The 19,548-nt window shown below is 39.1% G+C and overlaps 1 protein-coding gene across 1 annotated transcript; it reads right to left on the bottom strand.

The window, feature by feature from the left end:
• Positions 1-3,286: 3,286 nt before the first annotated feature.
• On the bottom strand, positions 3,287-19,541 carry MYOT (myotilin). Its single transcript, XM_008014604.3, has 9 exons — positions 18,888-19,541; positions 13,814-13,988; positions 12,186-12,287; positions 9,856-9,905; positions 8,622-8,754; positions 7,117-7,324; positions 4,501-4,666; positions 3,700-3,833; positions 3,287-3,485 (listed from the first exon to the last, which is right to left on the bottom strand). Exons 1-9 carry the CDS (start codon positions 19,241-19,243, stop codon positions 3,313-3,315), a joined length of 1,497 nt encoding a protein of 498 aa, XP_008012795.3. The 5' UTR covers positions 19,244-19,541; the 3' UTR covers positions 3,287-3,312.
• Positions 19,542-19,548: the final 7 nt, after the last annotated feature.

The following is a 19,548-nucleotide window of genomic DNA, read 5'->3' on the forward strand; positions in this document are numbered from 1 at the left end:
CTATATACTATCAACAACAATTTTTTTTGTTTGTTTTGAGACGGAGTCTAGCTCTGTTGCCAGGCTGGAGTTCAGTGGCGCGATCTCGGCTCACTGCAACCCCGCCTCCCGGGTTCAAGCGATTCTCCTGCCTCAACCTCCCGAGTAGCTGGAACTACAGGCGCCCGCCACCACGCCCAGCTAATTTTCATATTTTTATTAGAGATGGGGTTTCACCATGTTGGCCAGGATGGTCTCGATCTCTTGACCTCGTGATTCGCCCGCCTCGGCCTCCCAAAGTATTGGGATTACAGGAGTGAGGCACTGCGCCCGGCCACTAACATTTTTTATATCATGATGTCTTCTCAACAGTCCTAAGATGAAAAAGCAAAATACAAAACAAGCTAAACCTCTCATCTGTCCTAACCGTTTTCTCCACCCCTCAACACCGCTTCTTGGGAAGGCTGGTTTCTGCTGGAGAGGGAAAAAGCACCCTGGCTTGAATTCTGTCAAGGTCACGACTCCCGAGATCAACAAAGGACTTTAGAGACCAGCCTAGTGACCGACCGTCACTCGACAGCAGGTGACAACGCCCAGCTCGAGCCTTCGGCAAGAGGCGAGCGCCCCGACGCTCAGGGCTTCAGTTTTCCCGTCTGTGCAATGGGACCATCTGTCCCTCTCCGCTTCTCTAGGGGAGGCTGTGAGGGCTAAAGCTGTCGGCAAGTCGGGCGCGGTGGTTCACGCCTGTAATCCCAGCACTTTGGGAGGCCAAGGCGGGCGAATCACGAGGTCAGGAGATCGAGACCATCCTGGCTAACACGGTGAAACCCCGTCTCTCCTAAAAAAAAAAAAAAAAAACCAAAAAACAAACAACAACAAACCCCCCCCCCCCGCCCACAAAATTAGCTGGGCGTGGTGGCGGACGCCTGCAGTCCCTGCTACTCGGGAGGCTGAGGCAGGAGAAAGGCGTGAACCCGGGAGGCGGAGCTTGCAGTGAGCCGAGATCATGCCACTGCACTCCAGCCTGGGCGACAGAGTGAGACTCTGTCTCAAAAAAAAAAAAAAAAAAAAAAAAAGGTGTCGGCAGTCACATCTCTCACATGAATTGAATTTGGGGCCGTAGAGTTCTTTTCAGGGTGTCTGGAACTGCCAAATCGCCCCTGTCCCTCCCATTCCTTAAGAGCATCCCTCACCGCCTCGGTGCCACCGTGACGCCTCAGCCATGGCGGACCTGCACTACACCGCCAGTTCGTTCGCCCGGGGCCGCGGCGCTTGCGCGCTGCTCTCGCGGAGCGCGCTGCCCCGCTCTGACGCTTGCGCGAGCTACTCAAGAAGTCTTCTGCGCCGCTGCGCCGCAGGGGCCCGGGCGGCCCTTCGCCCGAGGCGGGCTGCGGGCTGCGGGCTGCGGGGGTTTGGTGCGGAGGGCCAACTTTTGGGAATAACCTGGCTGTGGGCTTAAAAATCGTATCATTCATTATCACGGGCTTCTCTTTCTCGAATACCTTTAAACATTTATCGCCTTGTTAGTCTGCACATCCACCTCCGTGAAAGGTAGGTATTTTTGTCCTCATTTTAGGCCTGAAGAAACCGAGACGCTGAGAAATGAAATAATTCACTGAAAGTTGGGGCCAAGTCTGTTGGATGCCCAAGCCCAAATGCCTAACCGTGACCCCACGCTGCTGCTGCTGCTGCTGCTACTTGCAGAAACTGGTTATTAACCGAGAGCTGTTGCTGGAAGTAGCTTCCACTCTCCTGCCCCACTAATGTAAAAATAGATGAAAAACCCTGCGGTGATGATGCGAAAGGGCAGGCCAAAACAGGAGTCCTTGGGAGCCCAGACCCATATCTGACCCAGAAGCTTTGCAAAGATGAGAAGGTTGGTAAACCAGCTATAGAAAAGGCCAAACTAATTTGGCTGTAAATTAAGGCAGCCAAAAACCCTCCAGGATGTAAGACCAGGACGGATTCTCGTGTTGATAAAAAGGAAAATAAAATGGAATCCAGTCCAAAGGCCGCAGGGAAACCTGCAAAGAAAACACTAAACAGTTTTGAAAGTAAAACAGAAAGCCACTTTTGTTATTTCCCTGAAAGAGATGTAGAATGATGTGGATAAATGCTGTTTTATGTGTAGATAAAAAGCAAAACTGGGCCACACAGTAGTGAGGGTCAAAAACTACCATTGATGAGAGGAACAGGAGAGGCCTCGCAAAAGGCTGACAGCCAGTGAACTAGAGGCCCGAGAGGGAAAAAAGCTTTGGAATAGTTTTAACAAAAGGATTTGGGCTTTCCTGTACTGGGACTCTCAGCAGTTCACAAAATTATGCTTTCTAAAGTAAGAGGTTATCTGAAATTGAAATTATTGGAGGAAAAACACCCATAAATAGGTATTCAAATTTACATAATAGTTTTTTTTTTTTTTTTTTTTTAGAGAGGGAGTCTCCCTATGTTTCCCAGTATGGCCTCAAACTCCTGATCTTAAGGGGTCCCCAGCTCAACCTCTCCCAGCAGCTGGGACTACAGGGCTGTCAAATTTACATTAACTATGAGAATTAAGCAGGTGACCTCTAGAGACTATTCTTATTCCTTTGAGCATAACAGACTGAAAAATCCTGAAGAATTAGAGACCTGTTTGGTTAAAACAAAATCACAAATTCGGTAGATTCAGTCATGATTTAAGTTAATCGTGGTTGCCTTTGAAGTGCAAACCATGGAAAGTCTAGCTCAGTTTTCTAGAGGAATTGGCTGAGCTGTAAGTGAGCTTCACACTGTTCTAGAATATAACATTCCTCTTTTGGAACTTGTTATTCATAGGTTTTGCTGAGTGGAGTTTTATTTTACAGATCTAGACTTTTGTGAAGAGGAGACAGTCCGTTTTAAATATTTGAATTTTATTCTCTTTTGACATAAAACTGTGGAACACTCAGATAATCTATACCATGTTAGTATTCCTACAAGAGAAAACGGGCAAAACAGTATTTAGAAAGCAGTACCAATAAACGTTATTACAAGCATTAGATGTATTTAAAAAGTTGATACTAATTTATAACCTGTAATTGTTAAATGTATATGACTTAAATGTTAAAATCCTGTATTTTAAGATGGTTTTCTACAGTTACAAATCCATATACCCAGATTTCCTGTAGGCTTCACAAATTGGAGGAGTACATAGAATGTGCAAGAGTCAAAGGATAAATAATATTATAAATATATATTAACTATATTACCTAATTAAAACCATAATCTGTTAATACAGCTATGGATTAATTTCAAAAAAATGTAATCAATTATATTACTAATGGTGTAGTTGGCTGTTTTCCAATGTTGGTAAAGTTATTAAAGTTCTTCACTTTCATAGAGTCCAGATTGAGCTGCCAAACGCTGAAATTCTCCTTCTGGGTTAAAAGCTTGTTTTACATCCAAACCTCTCCCGTTTAGTGCTAAATATTTGCTGAATGTTGGTCGAACCCGTAACTGCTTAGGAGCTGGAAGAGTTTGGTTTGGACGTGCTGAAATAGATCACATAAAAGTTGATTCAGAAAACCTGTTCTAACCAAATTGGACACCTAGGTATTTATTATCAGACAGGAAAAGAAAAAAGAACCAATGCTGATTTTATATAGGGAAAATCTCTCAACTTTTATACTCTGCTGGAATTTGCATTTCTTATGAAATCTTCCTAGTTAAATCCCTTATAATACTTTGGTTAATAGTATGACATACCCGTAACGTCTAATCTTGTGTTACATGTGGTCACTCCAGCTTCATTAACTGCTGACACAGTATACCACCCAGCATCTTTCTTGTTTACATCTTTTATCAGTAAAGTAACTCTTCCAGTGTTATCTTGATATAAGCTGAAAAAAAATTTTTAAGAAATGGAAGTACAGGAATTATTTCTGGGAAGTGGATGTCTCTGACCTACAGTCAGACTGAGAAGAAAAAAACATTTGAAAATTCCGAAGCTGTATCTATTTATTGCCAAATAGCTATTGGTTTTCTTGAATTAAACATCCCCCCTTGGGTGCTGTCTCCCTCTCCCTTCAGTCTGTCCCCTGATCCCTGATGGTCTCTGTCATTCACTCGCGTGTGTCTGTGTTTGTATATATGTGTATGTATAGGGGAACCGGAGGGGTTCTGACCTGTTCCCTTATCTGTCTCCTACCTCCTCCTTTGTTTAATAAAGGCTGAAGCTTTTTGTAAAGAAAAAAAGGAAAAGAAAAGAAAAGAAAATATCTCCCTTTAATCTTGTTTATGTCATTTATTTCCTTGAGCCATCTTTCATCATCACTGATAAAAAGATAAATCCTAGTCTGCTTTATGCCTTACGTTTCTGATTAGTGGAATCTGGCTTACTGAAGTTTTCTTATATTTATTATCTAATATATATTTTATTATATTATTCTTTAGTGTTTTAAAAACTAGACAAATTGAGATAAATGCATGCCATTTATAATGCATGTTAAAAAGTATAACTGGATTCGCCCAAATAAACTATAGTAAGTCTAGAAATACATATCCTACCTTATTCGGTCAGTGTTGAATTGTACCATTTCATTATTTCTTTTCCAGAAAAGCTTTGGTGGAGGTATAGCCGAGATCTGGCATTCTAGTTTCACTGAGTCTCCCTCTAAAACTTTTTTGCTCTGTGGTTTGTAGATAAACATTGGTGCTCTTTTATGTTCTTTTGCTATATATTAATACAAAAATTCAAGTGTTTGAAATATTGTAAAAAAGGTATTAAATCATTATGAAATTTGTATGTTGATATTAAAATGTTAAAACCAACAGCAACAGAATTAGAAACTTTTAGTTAAAAAGACATGCAATACTATTTTATTATACCGTTCAGAATTCTAAACTCTAATGTAATGATTCATTGAATTGATAATCAGATAATTATATTTCATTAAAACTTAAGTCATATTCTTTTTTTTCTGAGGCGAAGTCTCGCTCTTTTGCCCAGGCTGGAGCGCAGTGGTGCGATCTTGGCTCACTGCAACCTCCGCCTCGCAGGTTCAAGGAATTCTCCTGCCACAGCCTCCTGAGTAGCTAGGATTACAGGCGTGCACCACACCCGGCTAATTTTTGTATTTTTTTAGTGGACATGGGGTTTTGCCATGTTAGCCAGGCTGATCTCTTAACTCCTGGCCTCAAGTGATCTGCCCACCTCAGCCTCGTAAAGTGTTGGGATTACAGGCATGAGCCACTGCGCCTGGCCCAAATTTAAGTTGTATTTTTTAATCATCTCATCTACAGGGAGGCGGCATGAGTGATGCAAAGAGTATCAGACAACTTGGGTTCAAATTACCTAGTGGCTCCACGAGCCATGCAAAACTGATAAAATTTTGTTTAGTTTCTCTGAGTCTCAGTTTTATCTATTGTTTAAAAAAAAAATCCAGGTAGTAGTAACTGTTGTGTCTACCACACAAAATAGTTGTAAGGAACAAATGAGATAATAAACGAAGAGATACTTTGTAAACTGTGAAGGAATATGGGAATATCAGTAATTATTATGACCTTGTTTTCCTACCTGAGGGGAGAGAGGAAAGGATAGTTCAGTACTATAACCCTGATTTTTCTGAAGGAGAGATGAGATTAAACAGATGGCAGCCAAGATCTCTTTCAGCTCTACTATTGTAGTATTTCTGAAGCAATTGGTACAAATAAGATTTGCCTAAACTTTAATCACTTAAATTGTATGTGTTTTTGAAAATTTCCAACTCACTAGTTTTTCCCTTAGATTGAGGTCCTTTGGTATATTATGGAATAATCTTAAAGATTTTTGTATTGATCTGGGTGGAATATAAACTCAAGAAATAGTTTATCCTTTAACCTGATAAAACTTTTGTATAATAAACAGTGAATTATAGCAAAATATCTCTTATGCAATATACAATGGTTTAAAGTATTAAAAATGTGGTATGGGTTGAGTATCCATTATCTGAAATGCTTGGGACCAGAAGTGTTTTGGATTTCTGATTTTTTTAAAATGTTAGAATATTAGCGTTATACTTGTTGAGCATCCTTAATCTGAAAATCCAGAATGCTCTAATGAACATTTCCTTTGTGTGTCATGTCGATTTTGGAGCATCTTAAAGATTTCAGATTTTTGGATTAGGGATACTCAACTTGTATATTTAAAGCACTTAAAGTGTAAAATTTAAAAACCAGACACTAGTTTTATAAGAACTGCCCTACTTAAGACAGACTTGAGACATAAATGTAGCCATACCTGTTTTCTAAAGCAAGTAGGCCTGTTTTGGTTATAATTAGAGATTAGTTTCCTAGTAAAAAGGACATAGTCTAAGATTAAAAGTTGATATTTACTCTTAATTTTTAAAGAAATTTTTTAAAACAAGGTCTTACTCTGTCACCCAGGCCAGAGTACAGTGGTGCAATGGTGCAATCATAGCTCACTGTAACCTCAAACTCCAGGCTCAAGTTATCCTCCCACCTTAGCCTCTCTAGTAGCTGGCACCACTATGCCCAGCTAACTTTTTTTATTTTTTGTAGAGACAAAGAAGGTCTTGCTATTTGTTACCCCGCTGGTCTCAGACTCCTTGGCTCAAGTGATCCTCCCACCTTGGCGCCTCTTAAAGTGTTGGGATTACAGGCCTGAGTCACTATACCCTTGCTACTCTTCAGTTTTAAACTATGTATTTAACATTATGACAGATTATGATAATTCCATAATATCATGAGTCAGATTGATTATTTTTATTATCCTCATTTTGGAGAAACAAAGACCAGAGAAATGATTAGACTAAGATTTTTATTTTGAGACTCTATAGTTACATCTAGAAATGCTTATGCTTCCTTATTTGGTTTGTCTAAAATTGTATGACTTATTTTCTTTCCAGAAAAGCTTTGGTGATAGATCTATCATTCTAGTTTCACTGACTTTCCTTTACATATATATGTGTGTGTGTGTGTGTGTGTGTGTGTGTGTATGTGTATATGTGTGTATATATATGTATATTTTTTCCTGTGGTTTGCAGATAAAAATGGACTGTCCAATAGGTTGTGTAGACATTAACCTTAATTATGAAGTCTGCTGGGCTTTTCTTTTAAAATACCTTCTTTTTTTCAATACTTCTGGATTTTAAGGAATTCTCAAGGGTCTTTTTGGAGGCTTACCAAGGACATCCAGCTGCACAGTGAAGGTGGCTTCTCCTGCTCTATTCCTGGCAACACATGCATAAGCCCCTGCATCTGAAGCTCTGACTACTTCAAAGATGAGTGAATGAAGACCCTTCTCAGACACTATCATTTTGTGCAAATCATCTGATTGAACTGGTCTCCCATTTAGATACCATGACACATCAGGAGCTGGCAGTCCGCTCACCTAGAAAGAAAAACACAAGGAGATGGTAGAATTTTAAAGTATTGCATCACTGAAACCTATTTGTCCATATATGAATTTAAACAGTTCCCGTATCTGAGTGGGTTTGTGATTGAAATGCAAAGCAAGGGCTCAAAAGGTATTTATACTTTTTTAAACAAAACATTGGAAAATAAGATCCTTGAAATTAATATAGTATTTTTAGACTATCTCAAACCATAACTGTTTTACATGCAACCTCAGTCTCTTTATGAACTCTTAATTACTATACTTAGAACATTAATTTATGTTACGTTGGTTTCTATAAGGAATATAGAAGTCATATTGCTTTTCTGGCTAAATGTGACTGCAAATGAAGTCACAGAGGCACATATATATGAGGCTTGCTGATCTAATGAGTAATATTTCTAGAACAGAGTGTTCTTGAGCTATAGTTTGGCATATAAATGGCAATTTGTTAAGTGTTTTTACATGAACTGTTAATGAAATCCAAAGCTTTAACACTAACTTTAGTTCATAAGGAATCTGAAAAAAAAAATTTATAATGAAAAGTTCTCCAAAATAAGGATAATAAAAATATAACCTCTTCTAAAGAGCTTTCCTAGTCTGAGGGACTCTTTTAGGGCAAGAGAAAGCAGGGTGGCATGAATTTCTTGATAGAGGAGAATTGGAGAGACATTATACGTTAAGCCTGGGCACAGTGGCTTACGCCTGTAATCCCAATACTTTGGGAAGCCAAGGTGAGTGGATCGCCTTGAACCCAGGAGTTCTAGACTAGCTGGGCATGGTGGCACGTGTCTGTAGTTTCAGCTGCTAGGGAGGCTGAGGTGGGAGGATGGCTTGAACCTGGAAGACAGGTTGCAGTGAGCTGAGATTGCACCATTGCACTCCAGCGTGGGTGACAGAGCAAGACCCTGTCTCAAAAAAAAAAAAAAAAAAAAAAAAAAAGGCATTATAGTTTAAAAATTCTATTGTTCTGATAGCTTCACTTATAAAGAGTATTTATGAGGTATACCTGTTTACTCGATTAATCCTCATAACTTTTTGGGGTATTTGTTATCCCATTTTACAGATGAGGAGACAAAAGCACAGAGAGGTTAAATGACTTGTCTAAGGTTGCTCAGCTGGAAAGTGGCAGAGCCAGAATTCAAACCCACATCAGTTTGGCTTCAGAATTTGTGTTCTTGTCCATTGTACATGGTACGTACTGCTTTGCAAGCTATGAAGTAGGAAAAGGACATTTTTCAAAACAGTACCCCATTGTTAATTTTCCCCCAGTACTTTTGAACTCTTATCTTACTTTGAAGTCCATTCTGCAGAATCTTCCTTCATCAATCGACATGTTCTCTGGCACTTGAATGAAACGTGGTGGGTAAAATTTCTCCTGGATTGCATCCTGATCATTCGCATCTCCCCTTGAGGATGATCTACTTCTACAAGAATATTTTGATAACAACTATGTGTAAATATTATCATTGCTTTTCATTTTGCACAAATATAGTTTAGCCATCAACTTTACTTTTTTTGCGATGGAGTTTCACTCTTGTTGCCCAGGCTGGAGTGCAGTGGCTCAATCTCAGCTCACTCGGGAGGCTAAGGCAGGAGAATCGCTTGAACTTGGGAGGCGGAGGTTGCAGTGAGCCGAGATCACGTCGCTGCACTCCAGCCTGGACAACAGAGTGAGAGTCTGTCTCAAAAATAAATAAATAAATCCAAATTAAGTTTTTGACGTTTTTCTATAGGGGTGGTGTGAACATGTATATGGTGATATTCAGAGATGTATTTCAGTTATACCAACCTCCGCCTCTTGGGTTCAAGCGGTTCTCCTGCCTCAGCCTCCCGAGTAGCTGGAATTACAGGCATGTGCCACTACACCTGGCTAATTTTGTATTTTTAGTAGAGACGGGGTTTCACTATGTTGATCAGCCTGGTCTTGAACTCCTGACCTCAGGTGATCTACCCACCTTGGCCTTCCAAAGTGCTAGGATTACAGGCGTGAGCCACCGCGTCCAGCCTAGCCATCAAATTTGAAACCAGAGAATCTACTATTTGATCTGATAGTGTAATAACAATGGAGAGAGGCCATAGGGCTGTATTTACCTGTGGCATATTTGATGACTATTAGAAATGGTAGCAATTTAAAAATACCTGGTACAAATTGTACATCTTAATTTCTCTTTTACAGTGCCATCAATTGATGAAGAAATGATCTACTAAAATGCCCAGTACCCAGTAGATTATTCTTACCACCAAAGATTGTATAATTAGAATTGGGTCTCCATTGTCATGAGAAAATTGTTTAATATAGAAGCACGGTCCTGGTCTATTTGACCAAAACACTAAAAAATTCCCCTGTGATAGTTTTGATAACTAACGTCAAAATTTTGGTCGTCATCTCAGACATTAGAAAATACACATTGTATTTTTTAAAAGATATAGAGTAGGCTCGAGGGCTTTATAAATATTAATTTTTTTAAGCTGAAAATATTTTAGGTAGGAAAACATACATTTCTTTAAAATTAAAAAATTTTTACCTTACTTGTGATGTAGGAACTTGCAGTCGCGCATATTCTGAGTTGTGTTGCTTGAAATTAAAACAAAGAAAGAATGTTTACATGCAATTGTTAGCTTGAATGAAGCAGAATTAAGTATAGTTGAAGGGAACATTCCTATTTTGGCTGTATTTGTACAGCCCTGGTAAGTTCTATACATTCAGCTTTTAAGCACTTAAAATATAGTACACTAATATACTACCACTCTAGCAAGAAAGCCCAGAATTAATAGGACTATTTAACAAATATTATTTATGAAAATTAGCTAGACTTGGAATTGATGGTGGTTCATTTTTCGGATGACTATTTTATGACAAAGGATGATGTGTCTCCCTGGTGCATTTGAAATGAAAGCGCAGAGTACAGATTGTCCTTTAGTAAAACAGGAATAGACATGAAGTCACTTGTATTGGCAGTAGTTACAGGGTATTATGCCTGCTGCTCAAAAGTGGCACCAACAGCAGTAAACACATATTAGACTGGAAAATTCTTCTCTTTTTAGCTCATGGCACAAAATCCTGATGGACTTCACAAAAGGTATGTGTAGAGCTATGAACAAGCTTTGTAAAATAGATTAATTCCTGTTTAATAAAGTTATATTTAAGCAAACATCTTACAGGATTTATATCCGAACACCAGAAAATTATTTCTATTTGAGAATGAAATCAGGGATTTATGAAAATTAGAACTAATTGATTAAGTAGTGTATATTTTGCATTTCACTGTGCCTAGCAGTTTGGGAGGCTGAGCTAGGTGGATGAGTTGAGCTCAGGAGTTTGAGACCAGCGTGGGTAACATGGTGAATCACCGTCTCTGCTAAAAATACAAAAATTAGCCAGCATGGTGCGCGCACCTATAGTCCTGTCTGTTCGGGAGTCTGAGGCACGAGAATCACTTGAACTTGGGAGGCCGAGGTTGGAAAAAAAAAAACTGAATTTCAGTTTTCTGCCTTTGGATGCTAGGAATACTTATGTTCCTAGTTTAATCTCTTTGGCTCCCAGTTTCTTGTGGACTTTTTGGAGGGAATGAAAGGTAACTACAGAAGGAAGAAAGAGTGCTAACATTCAGTCTACCTGTCCAACTGAACATTTTTCTTTTATTGTTTGAGATGGAGTCTCGCTCTGTCACCCAGGCTGGAGTACAGTGGAGCGATTTTGGTTCACTGCAATCTCCATTTCCTGGGTTCAAGCGATTCTTCTGCCTCAGCCTCCCGAGTAGCTGGGACTACAGGCGCGTGCCACCACGCCCAGCTAATTTTCATATTTTTAGTAGAGTCTGGGTTTCACCATGTTGGCCACAATCGTCTCAATCTCTTGACCTTGTGATCCACCCGCCTTGGCTTCCCAAAGTGCTGAGATTACAGGCGTGAGCCACCATGCCCAGCCACCGACTGTACATTTTCTTTGGGGTTAAGTTTACTTGTTAAGTTGAGGCCAAGTGTGGTGGCTCACGCCTACAATCCCAGCACTTTTGGAGGCTGAGGTGTCCCCAGCCTGGCCAACATGGTGAAACCCCATCTCCACTAAAAATACAAAAATTAGCTGGGCCTGGTGGTGTGCACCTGTAATCCCAGCTACTTGAGAGGCTGAGGCAAGAGAATCATTTGAACTCGGGAGGTGGAGTTTGCAGTGAGCTGAGGTTGCACCACTGTACTCCATCCTGCCTGGGTGACAGAGCAAGACTGTCTAAAAAAAAGAAAAAAAGTCGATCAGGTGCAAACCTGTGGGATACGCCTCCATAAAGTTAATCCCTTCTTGGAAAGGATACATTTGTTAATCTTGGAACAATTGCTCATGAGAGTTTTGTTTTGTTTTGTTTTGTTTTTTGGTTTTCAGAAAGCATTTTTTGAAAACAGGAATATAACAAACAGAATTGGATGTTTCATTAGTACCACAAGTATATTTTAAAACATTGAAATATTAAACAGCTTGTGAGAACGGTTATAGTTACTCTCATTTAGAATCTTAATTTCTGTCCTATTGAAGGTTCACAACCCATATATTCCCTGTCCGTGTAGACACTATAGAGAGTCCTAGGTCTAACTGACCCATAAATGTTCTGATGAAAAATACCATGAGACTTCTGGTGTTTTGACTTTTGTGACATTGTGTATCCAGGTATTAGAACTACCAGAAAATGGGGTAAAATGTGGTAAAATTGCATGTATATGTTTATCATGGTCTCTTTATGTATCCAATTGTAGATGGAACTGACCGACTTTTATTTCAGATGCTATTTATAAGCATTTAGAAAAGCAGACATTTAAAAATCGCACAGAATAAAAATACTCCACTTAGAGCATTTTAATTTACCTGTGAGTCTTGTGCACCACTGTCATTCTGAGCTTGAAACACGGCAGCTGCATTCTGTGGTCCTAGCAATCTGCGAGCCATCTTCTCTTCATATGTTAGCCGCTTTAAAGAATTTATTGAGACGGTAATTAGATTTAATAAAAGATGTTTGTACAGGTGTACCTTAAAACCACTACTATAGGTCAGAACTTTAAAGAAGCATAGTTCTATCTATTGAATGATAGATTCTATGTTTTTTTTTTTTTTGAGATGGAGTCTCGCTCTGTCACCTAGGCTGGAGTGCAGTGGCACCATCTCGGCTCACTGCAACCTCCGCCTCCTGGGTTCACGCCATTCTCCTGCCTCAGCCTCCTGAGTAGCTGGGACTACAGGCGCGTGCCACCACGCCCAGTTAATTTTTTGTATTTTTAGTAGAGGTGGGGTTTCACTGCATTAGCCAGGATGGTCTCGATCTCCTGATCTCATGATCCGCCCACCTTGGCCTCCCCAAGTGTTGGGATTGCAGGTGTGAACCACCGTGCCCAGCTGATTCTATGTTGTTGTTGTTGTTGTTGTTTTTTAAAAGTATTTTCGTCCATTCAAAGCATTTTCCTTCTATTCTAGTACCATTTCCCTCACTTGCAGTAAAGTTTCACTTAGGCTTTCTTTTTGCTCCTGTGACAGGCAAGCATAATTGCCCTTAAATAAGGATCTCCTAAGTAAAGGGAAATTCAACCCTTTCCTCTGTTGTTCTGCATGTTCCAGTCAGCTTTATTTTTGAATATAATACTTCATGTCCTCACATTCAGAAATAATTTTTATTTAATTTTAATTAATTAATTAATTTTTGAGACAGAGTCTCACTCTGTCGCCCAGGCTGGAGTGCAGGGGCAGAATCTCGGCTCAAGGCAGCCTACACTTCCTGGGTTCAAGCAATTCTCCTTTCTCAGCCTCCCAAGTAGCTGGAATTACAGGCGCATGCCATCACACCTGGCTAATTTTTGTATTTTTAGTAGAGATGGGGTTTCACCATATTGGTCAGGCTGTTCTCAAACTCCTGACCTTGGTGATCCACCTGCCTTGGCCTCCCAAAGTGCTGGGATTACAGACGTGAGCCTCTGCGCCCAGCCAGAAGTAACTTTTATTAAGTGAGCACTGAATATTTGATTGTATTAACTTCTGATTGAGAGCAGTGCAACTGATAGACTAAATGTATTTGTATTAAAGGCATATAGTCTGTTTAAAGATAAGTTACTAATATAATATACACAATAAGGACTACATGATAAGAATTATAGCTATAATTACCTGTCAATATTATACATCAAAGTACACTAAGTTGACTTGACAGTAATTCCTAATAGTTATTTGGGCATCAGACATAGTTTGTGAGAGGGTAATATTTAATAACAGAAAAATTTCATTAAACCATTCAGATAGATTTTTCATTTGCTTCATTCTTTTACTACTGTAAACCAAGAGGTGATTTCATGCAGAGAGAAATGGAATAGGCCCAAATATTCCTTCTTTTTAGATAATCTTATTCCTTGCTGATTATGTGGACATAGATATGTGAGATAGAACTTCCTTATTAAAATTAGACTTTATGGTTTAAGTGGCCTTTTGTACAAAATAGACATCTTGCCCACTTGATTTCCATTATGAAGAAGGGTGTCCTTGCATTTCAGCTTTCTTTCCAAATCTTGAATCAAAGCTTCTTTTGATCCTTGTATTTCATGATCAGGAGTTCTTGGTGTGGGCTTAGCATTTGCAGTTTGGGATGGCTTAGCATTTACAGGTTGGCCAGCTGAGAACTGTTGATAGCTATAAAAAGGAAAAAGAAAATATTTTAAAAAAGAAAGTCTTGGCCTCATTTTGCAAGTTACCTTTAGATATGTTAAGTTTACCACTTAGTACTGCTAGTATTATTAAAAACAAATTGCCCAATAACAGTCAAGAAATATTTTATAAGAATGGTTACTATCTTTTTTTTTCCTTTTGGCAAATGGAAATTAAGTGGCAAGAGGAAGAATTTAGATTAGACATAAGGAGGATGTCCTTCCTTGAAGGTCTTCCCTAAGGAATGTGAGAGTAAGTCTAGTTAATGGCAGCTTGAGAGCTCTTCCAATCTTATGACTAATATCTTAAAATTTTTTTTTTTTTTTTTTTTTTTTTTTTTTTTTAAGATTCTGGGAGTACATGTGCAGGTTTGTTACATGGATATATTGTGTGATGCTGGGGTTTGGCCTTCTAATTATTCCGTCACCCAGGAGGTGAACATAGTACCCTATAGGTAGTTTTTGAACCCTTGTCCACCTCCTTCCCCCCTTTCTGCTTTTGGAATCTCCAGTGTTTATTGTTTTGCATCTTTGTGTTCATATGTACCCAATGTTTAGCTCCCATTTATAAATGAGAACATGCCCTATTTTGTTTTCTGTTTCTGTGTTAGTTTGCTCAGGATAATGGCCTCAAGCTGCATCCGTGTTACTGCAAAGGACACAATTTTGTTCTTTATTATAGCTACGATGACTGAATTTCTTGTTTGATTTGTGGGTAGATATTAAGTGGTGGTGTGCTGGAGCTGCTTTGTATGGGCTGATTTTTAACATCTTTTCCCAGCTTCCTGTGATTTCATGTTATAGTTTGAAATTGGTTGTGGTGGAAATATTTACACCAGGGAAATTGGTAAATATCACAAATAATGGCTCTTTCATCCAATGATTGTTAGACATTTACCAGCACACCACTGGCTTTTAGTGAATAATCTCTTGCTTTGAATGGAGTCTACTGTTTACACAGCCATTGACTTTCCTGTAATTTCCAATTCCTATTAATTTCATATTCTAGAAAATCCAAGTATGGCACTATATAACAGTGAATAACTTCTAAAGTAATGACAGTTTCTTCAATACTGCTGAAGTGATTTTTAGAGAAAGAATAGGATGATTTGAGGAAGGAGAAAGAAATGTAAACTGGAAAAAAAGCAAATAAATAGTCTTTATTTCAAATTTTGATCCTAAATTTTTTCTAGGATGTCCTTGCCCCTCTCATATTTCCCTTGTTGATTCTGATAGAGGATAGGGTGGTATTTAGAGAGTCTGGTATTTTTAGATCTGTTATGTAGCTTACATGTATCACAGTGCTTTATTTAGTTTTTACCTAGTTTATCCATTTAGAGCCCTGCAGGGGCTAATCTTTATTTTTAACTTTTATTTATTTTTTTGAGACAGAGTCCCACTGTGTTGCCCGGACTGGAGTGCAGTGGCGTGATCTCGGCTCACTGCAACCTCTGCCTCCCGGGTTCAGGTGATTCTCCTGTCTCAGCCTCCCAAGTAGCTGGGATTACAGGCACCCGCCACCATGCTAGGCTAATTTTTGTGTTTTTAGTAGAGACGGAGTTTTGCCATGTTGGCCAGGCTGGTCTCAAACTCCTGACCTCTGGTAATCTGCCTGCCTGGGCCTCCCAAAGTGCTGGGATTATAGGCTTGAGCCACCACACCTGGCCTGCAGGGGCTAATCTTTATTAATCTGTTTAATGTGAGGAAACTAGCCACTGCCCTCAATGAGTATTTTACCATTATTATAATAAATGTTCTCCGGCCATCCAGATGAGACAATCTTGGTCTATTCTCTGAAATGATCCTTTCCAAATATTCTCAAGGATCATTAAAAGGACTTGTGAGCTAAGTAGAAATGTATTTCCTCCAAGTAGGGCCAGAGTTTTAATTTTTATTGGCTTTGGGGACTTGGTTAGTAATCATTAGATTGTAAACATTCTGGAGAAAAAATGTGTCTTATTTCTTATCATTATATCATTTATATCCACGAACATAAAGCATGGGTATAGGAGATACTATCAGTTGAGTGAATGAGTGATTTTCATGGTATTCAGGACACTCTATTGAAAGCTAATGATACACATTTCCTCTCCTGACATTTCAGGTCTTAAGATCTTCATTGTTGTCTATATAAATCTTTAAAGTCTGATTTGTTCAGTTAATTAAATAGCCAAACAAAATGTTATTTAAAATAGTGACTTTTTTTTAAGATTGAATTCCTAGATCAAAGTGGCAAAATCTCTTTGGCCTTATAGATCTCATATTTTTTCAATCATATGAAATTATAACAGCCCACTTTTTTTTGTTTGTTTTTTTTTTTTTGGTGGGGGACAGTTTCATTCTTGTTGTCCAGGCTGGAGTGCAATGGCATGGTCTTGGCTCACTGCAACCTCTGCCTCCCTCTGTCTCCCAGGTTCAAGCGATTCTCATGCCTCAGCCTCCCAAGTAGCTGGGGTTACAGGTGCCTGCCACAACACCCTGCTAATTTTTTTGTATTTCTTTTAGTAGAGACAGGGTTTCACCATGTTGGTCAGCCTGGTCTCAAATCCCTGACCTCGGATGATCTGTCCACCTTGGCCTCCCAAAGTGGTGGGATTATAGGTGTGAGCCACCACGCCTGGCATAGCCTACTGTTTTTTTTTTTTTTTTTTTTTTAAATGCTAGCTTACCATCTTTATAAGTCACACATTTGTTAACGTGAATTAGCATTAAATAATTGTTTTTAGACATGTCATATCTGGGAAATTCTGAATATATCTGAGAAATCCTGAAGGATTATCAAAACCAATCCTGAGAATCACTGATGTATATGTAACCTCAGTCACTTTGTTCGCTAAATACCCTCATTATTCCCAGTTTAGGTGGATTAAGTGTTATGACTTGATAAATGTTCCTATTTACAAACTAATAATACGTTTGCATGCTGCTTTATAGGTTCTTTCTCTATCATTAGTTACCTAACTCCTTAATATTGCTACAGACCAGAAAACTGAAGCACTGGGTAGGTAAAGCGCTTGCTGAATTTCACATAGCAAGCTTTTTGGAAGGAATAACTGAGTTCCCCTCAATTTTCAGTCTGTGGTTTGATCAACTGGGTAAAATGTTTAAGAGCTTCTTATTGATGAAAACCTAAATAAAACTTTCAAACTTCTCTAGGTCAGAATCCAAGGGATTATTTTGAAGTCGGGGCAAACTGGAGCCCATCATAACAATGAGGGAGTTGTGCACAAATGTTCAAAGGACCAGGGCTTTCCACTCTGTACAGCTGGACACAAAATGGGTATCAAGTAGCTATGGGAAGATTAAAGAGTTATCTGTGGTTGCTGAAAATGGAACAGCTAAAGTGGATCTTTGATCTCTGGTTTGGGGACCTCCTAGGCTTTATTTCTTATTATATTTTTGGCTTTCTTTCTCTTTTCTTAAGTCTTTGATAACTTTCTTTTCTGGGCAGTAATTTGAAATATGATTGAAAGACTTTACTGGTAAAGAAAAACAGAAAAAATTCTTTTAGATTTTAAAATGCTAATATAGGAAATATGGAAATAATAGAAAGCTAGATGGAAAATGATCATCTGAGTAAATGTAACCAAGAAAGATCTACTATATATTATGAATATAAAGGGAATTTGGGAGGGAAGAGAAAGAAAGGGCTCTCAGTTATTGAAAACATCCTTTTAAATTATTAGGTTAAACCTTTGAGAATGCCATTTTTGTAGGTCAAAAACAGTTGAGTATCAGCCATTTCAAATGGTTCAACTTAATGTGTCTAGGATTCTAACAAATGTTTTTGGTTTTCCTGATTTTTATTTTTTTAAATATCGAAAAGTTTTTTTTTGCAAGTTGAATTGCTATAGGCAGTTCAACTAGATTTCCAAAGTTGTCACCACTAATAGGAGTTTCTAGAAAAATTAGCCTCTAGAGAAGATTGCGAGAAACTATCAGAGTTGAGTAATGTATTAGTAAGGCTGCAACAAAACATATTCCATCAGACAATTTTTGAGATGCCTCTGATTTAATTCTCTGATGTTCCAGCCAGCCAAGGAACCGGAAAGCTGATAGCCTTTAGTTTGCGTAAGCACAAGGTATTCAGTTCATGTTTTAAAAAAAGCATAACCACCATGTCCTTTTTCATACTAGGTTCTCCTAGGACAGTCTTAGGGTAGTTGAAGTAGCACATGTTTGCATAAGGCTTCAGTATTAGTCCTTGTATTTAGATCAACCCAACTAATTTGAACAAGGTGTGGTTTTAATTACCAAAAGAAACCTTAAGGTCATAAGCCTTCATCTATTCAGGCCTGCCTTCTTCTGATCACAGTAAGGAAAATGTATATATTCAAGGGTCTGAGTTCCAGATTTTTTTATTTGTTAATTTAAGAATTTTTGAGCCAAGTGGATATTCAGGATTAGAGGGGAAAAGGGATAGGAAGAAAAGACTGAGAAGAAACTTAATAGCCTCTGCTTATGTGAGAGGAAATCCTATCTGAAGAAGAGCAGACAGGTGTTCATCTTAGCCGAGCCCAGAACCAGAGGAATTAAATTTACAGCATGAGGAGCTTAGCTTAGAACTAAAGGAAAAGTTCATTGTTCTTGGGTATGTGAGAAGTTATTTTTTTCAAAGATGGAAAATAATGGGTAAATAATATTATGGCGTAATAGGTAATTTGGATTCAGCTCAGCCTGGACACTGGAGAATGGTCAGATGACCTCTTATTGCCAGTACCCTGGTTCAGCATGTTCTAGTAGAACTATGGAATGAGACTGTAAGGTCACATTGCCTTTTTAAATAGTAAAGAATGAACTGCAGCGTACCCCCAAAACTCCTACCCCCACGCAAACTCCTCAGATATAATTTCACTATACATGCGGTATATAAAAATTCACTTACTTGGAATCCATAGCGGAAGGGATTTTACTGCTATTGTAATCAGGCTGTGATGGTAATATGGAGCTGAGGAAGCTGGCTGGGGACTGGTTATAGGTGGTTGTAACCCTTTGGCCTGGGTTGGAGCCAGCAGGCTGCTGGGGAGAGGCAGGGAAAGCGGAGGAGGACATGGTGATGTGAGAGCTCACTGTTGAGGAGGCGGAAAATCTTTGCTCTGTACACTGGCGGGGCTGGATGGTAATGGAAGACTGTTTGGTCTGGCTAGAGAAGCTGGAGGTTTCCGGTCCAGGAGGCTGCAGTCTGGAGCCACATGGGTTTTGGGACTGGATGAAGTGTTTTGGACGTTCGTAGTTAAACATGCTTAGTTGGTATGTGGAAGATGAAGGCAAGTTATTACTATAATGATTTGTTCCTGGAAGGGTGGGGCCCTGAATCTGGGGCCACAAGCCTGGAATTACAGAAGGTTGCAAGGAATCAGAAGCAACCTTCGTCTGCTCTTCCTTGTTGAGATCCTGAGAATACTGTGCTCCTGGCTTTGGTAGAGTGAGCTTCTCTTGAAGAATATTGTTCCTTCAGAAGAAGAAAATAATTGTTACAATATTTGCTTAAACAATTACATTGTTTATGTGACATCTTTCAGATCTTATGTGCTTTCCCTCCCTCC

Source organism: Chlorocebus sabaeus, chromosome 23 (assembly GCF_047675955.1).
Source record: "Chlorocebus sabaeus isolate Y175 chromosome 23, mChlSab1.0.hap1, whole genome shotgun sequence".
NCBI classification, from domain to species: Eukaryota; Metazoa; Chordata; class Mammalia; order Primates; family Cercopithecidae; genus Chlorocebus; species Chlorocebus sabaeus.

Bases quoted from the DNA above. Each gene is read 5' to 3' on its own strand.
- MYOT (XM_008014604.3), bottom strand. From the start codon at position 19,243: ATGTTTAACTACGAACGTCCAAAACACTTCATCCAGTCCCAAAACCCA. The intron at 12,288-13,813 runs GTGGGCAAGATG...AATTCTTTAAAG, and splicing joins TTCTTCATAATGGAAATCAA to CGGCTAACATATGAAGAGAA. The intron at 9,906-12,185 runs GTAAATTAAAAT...TTTAATTTCAAG, and splicing joins GTGGTGCACAAGACTCACAG to CAACACAACTCAGAATATGC.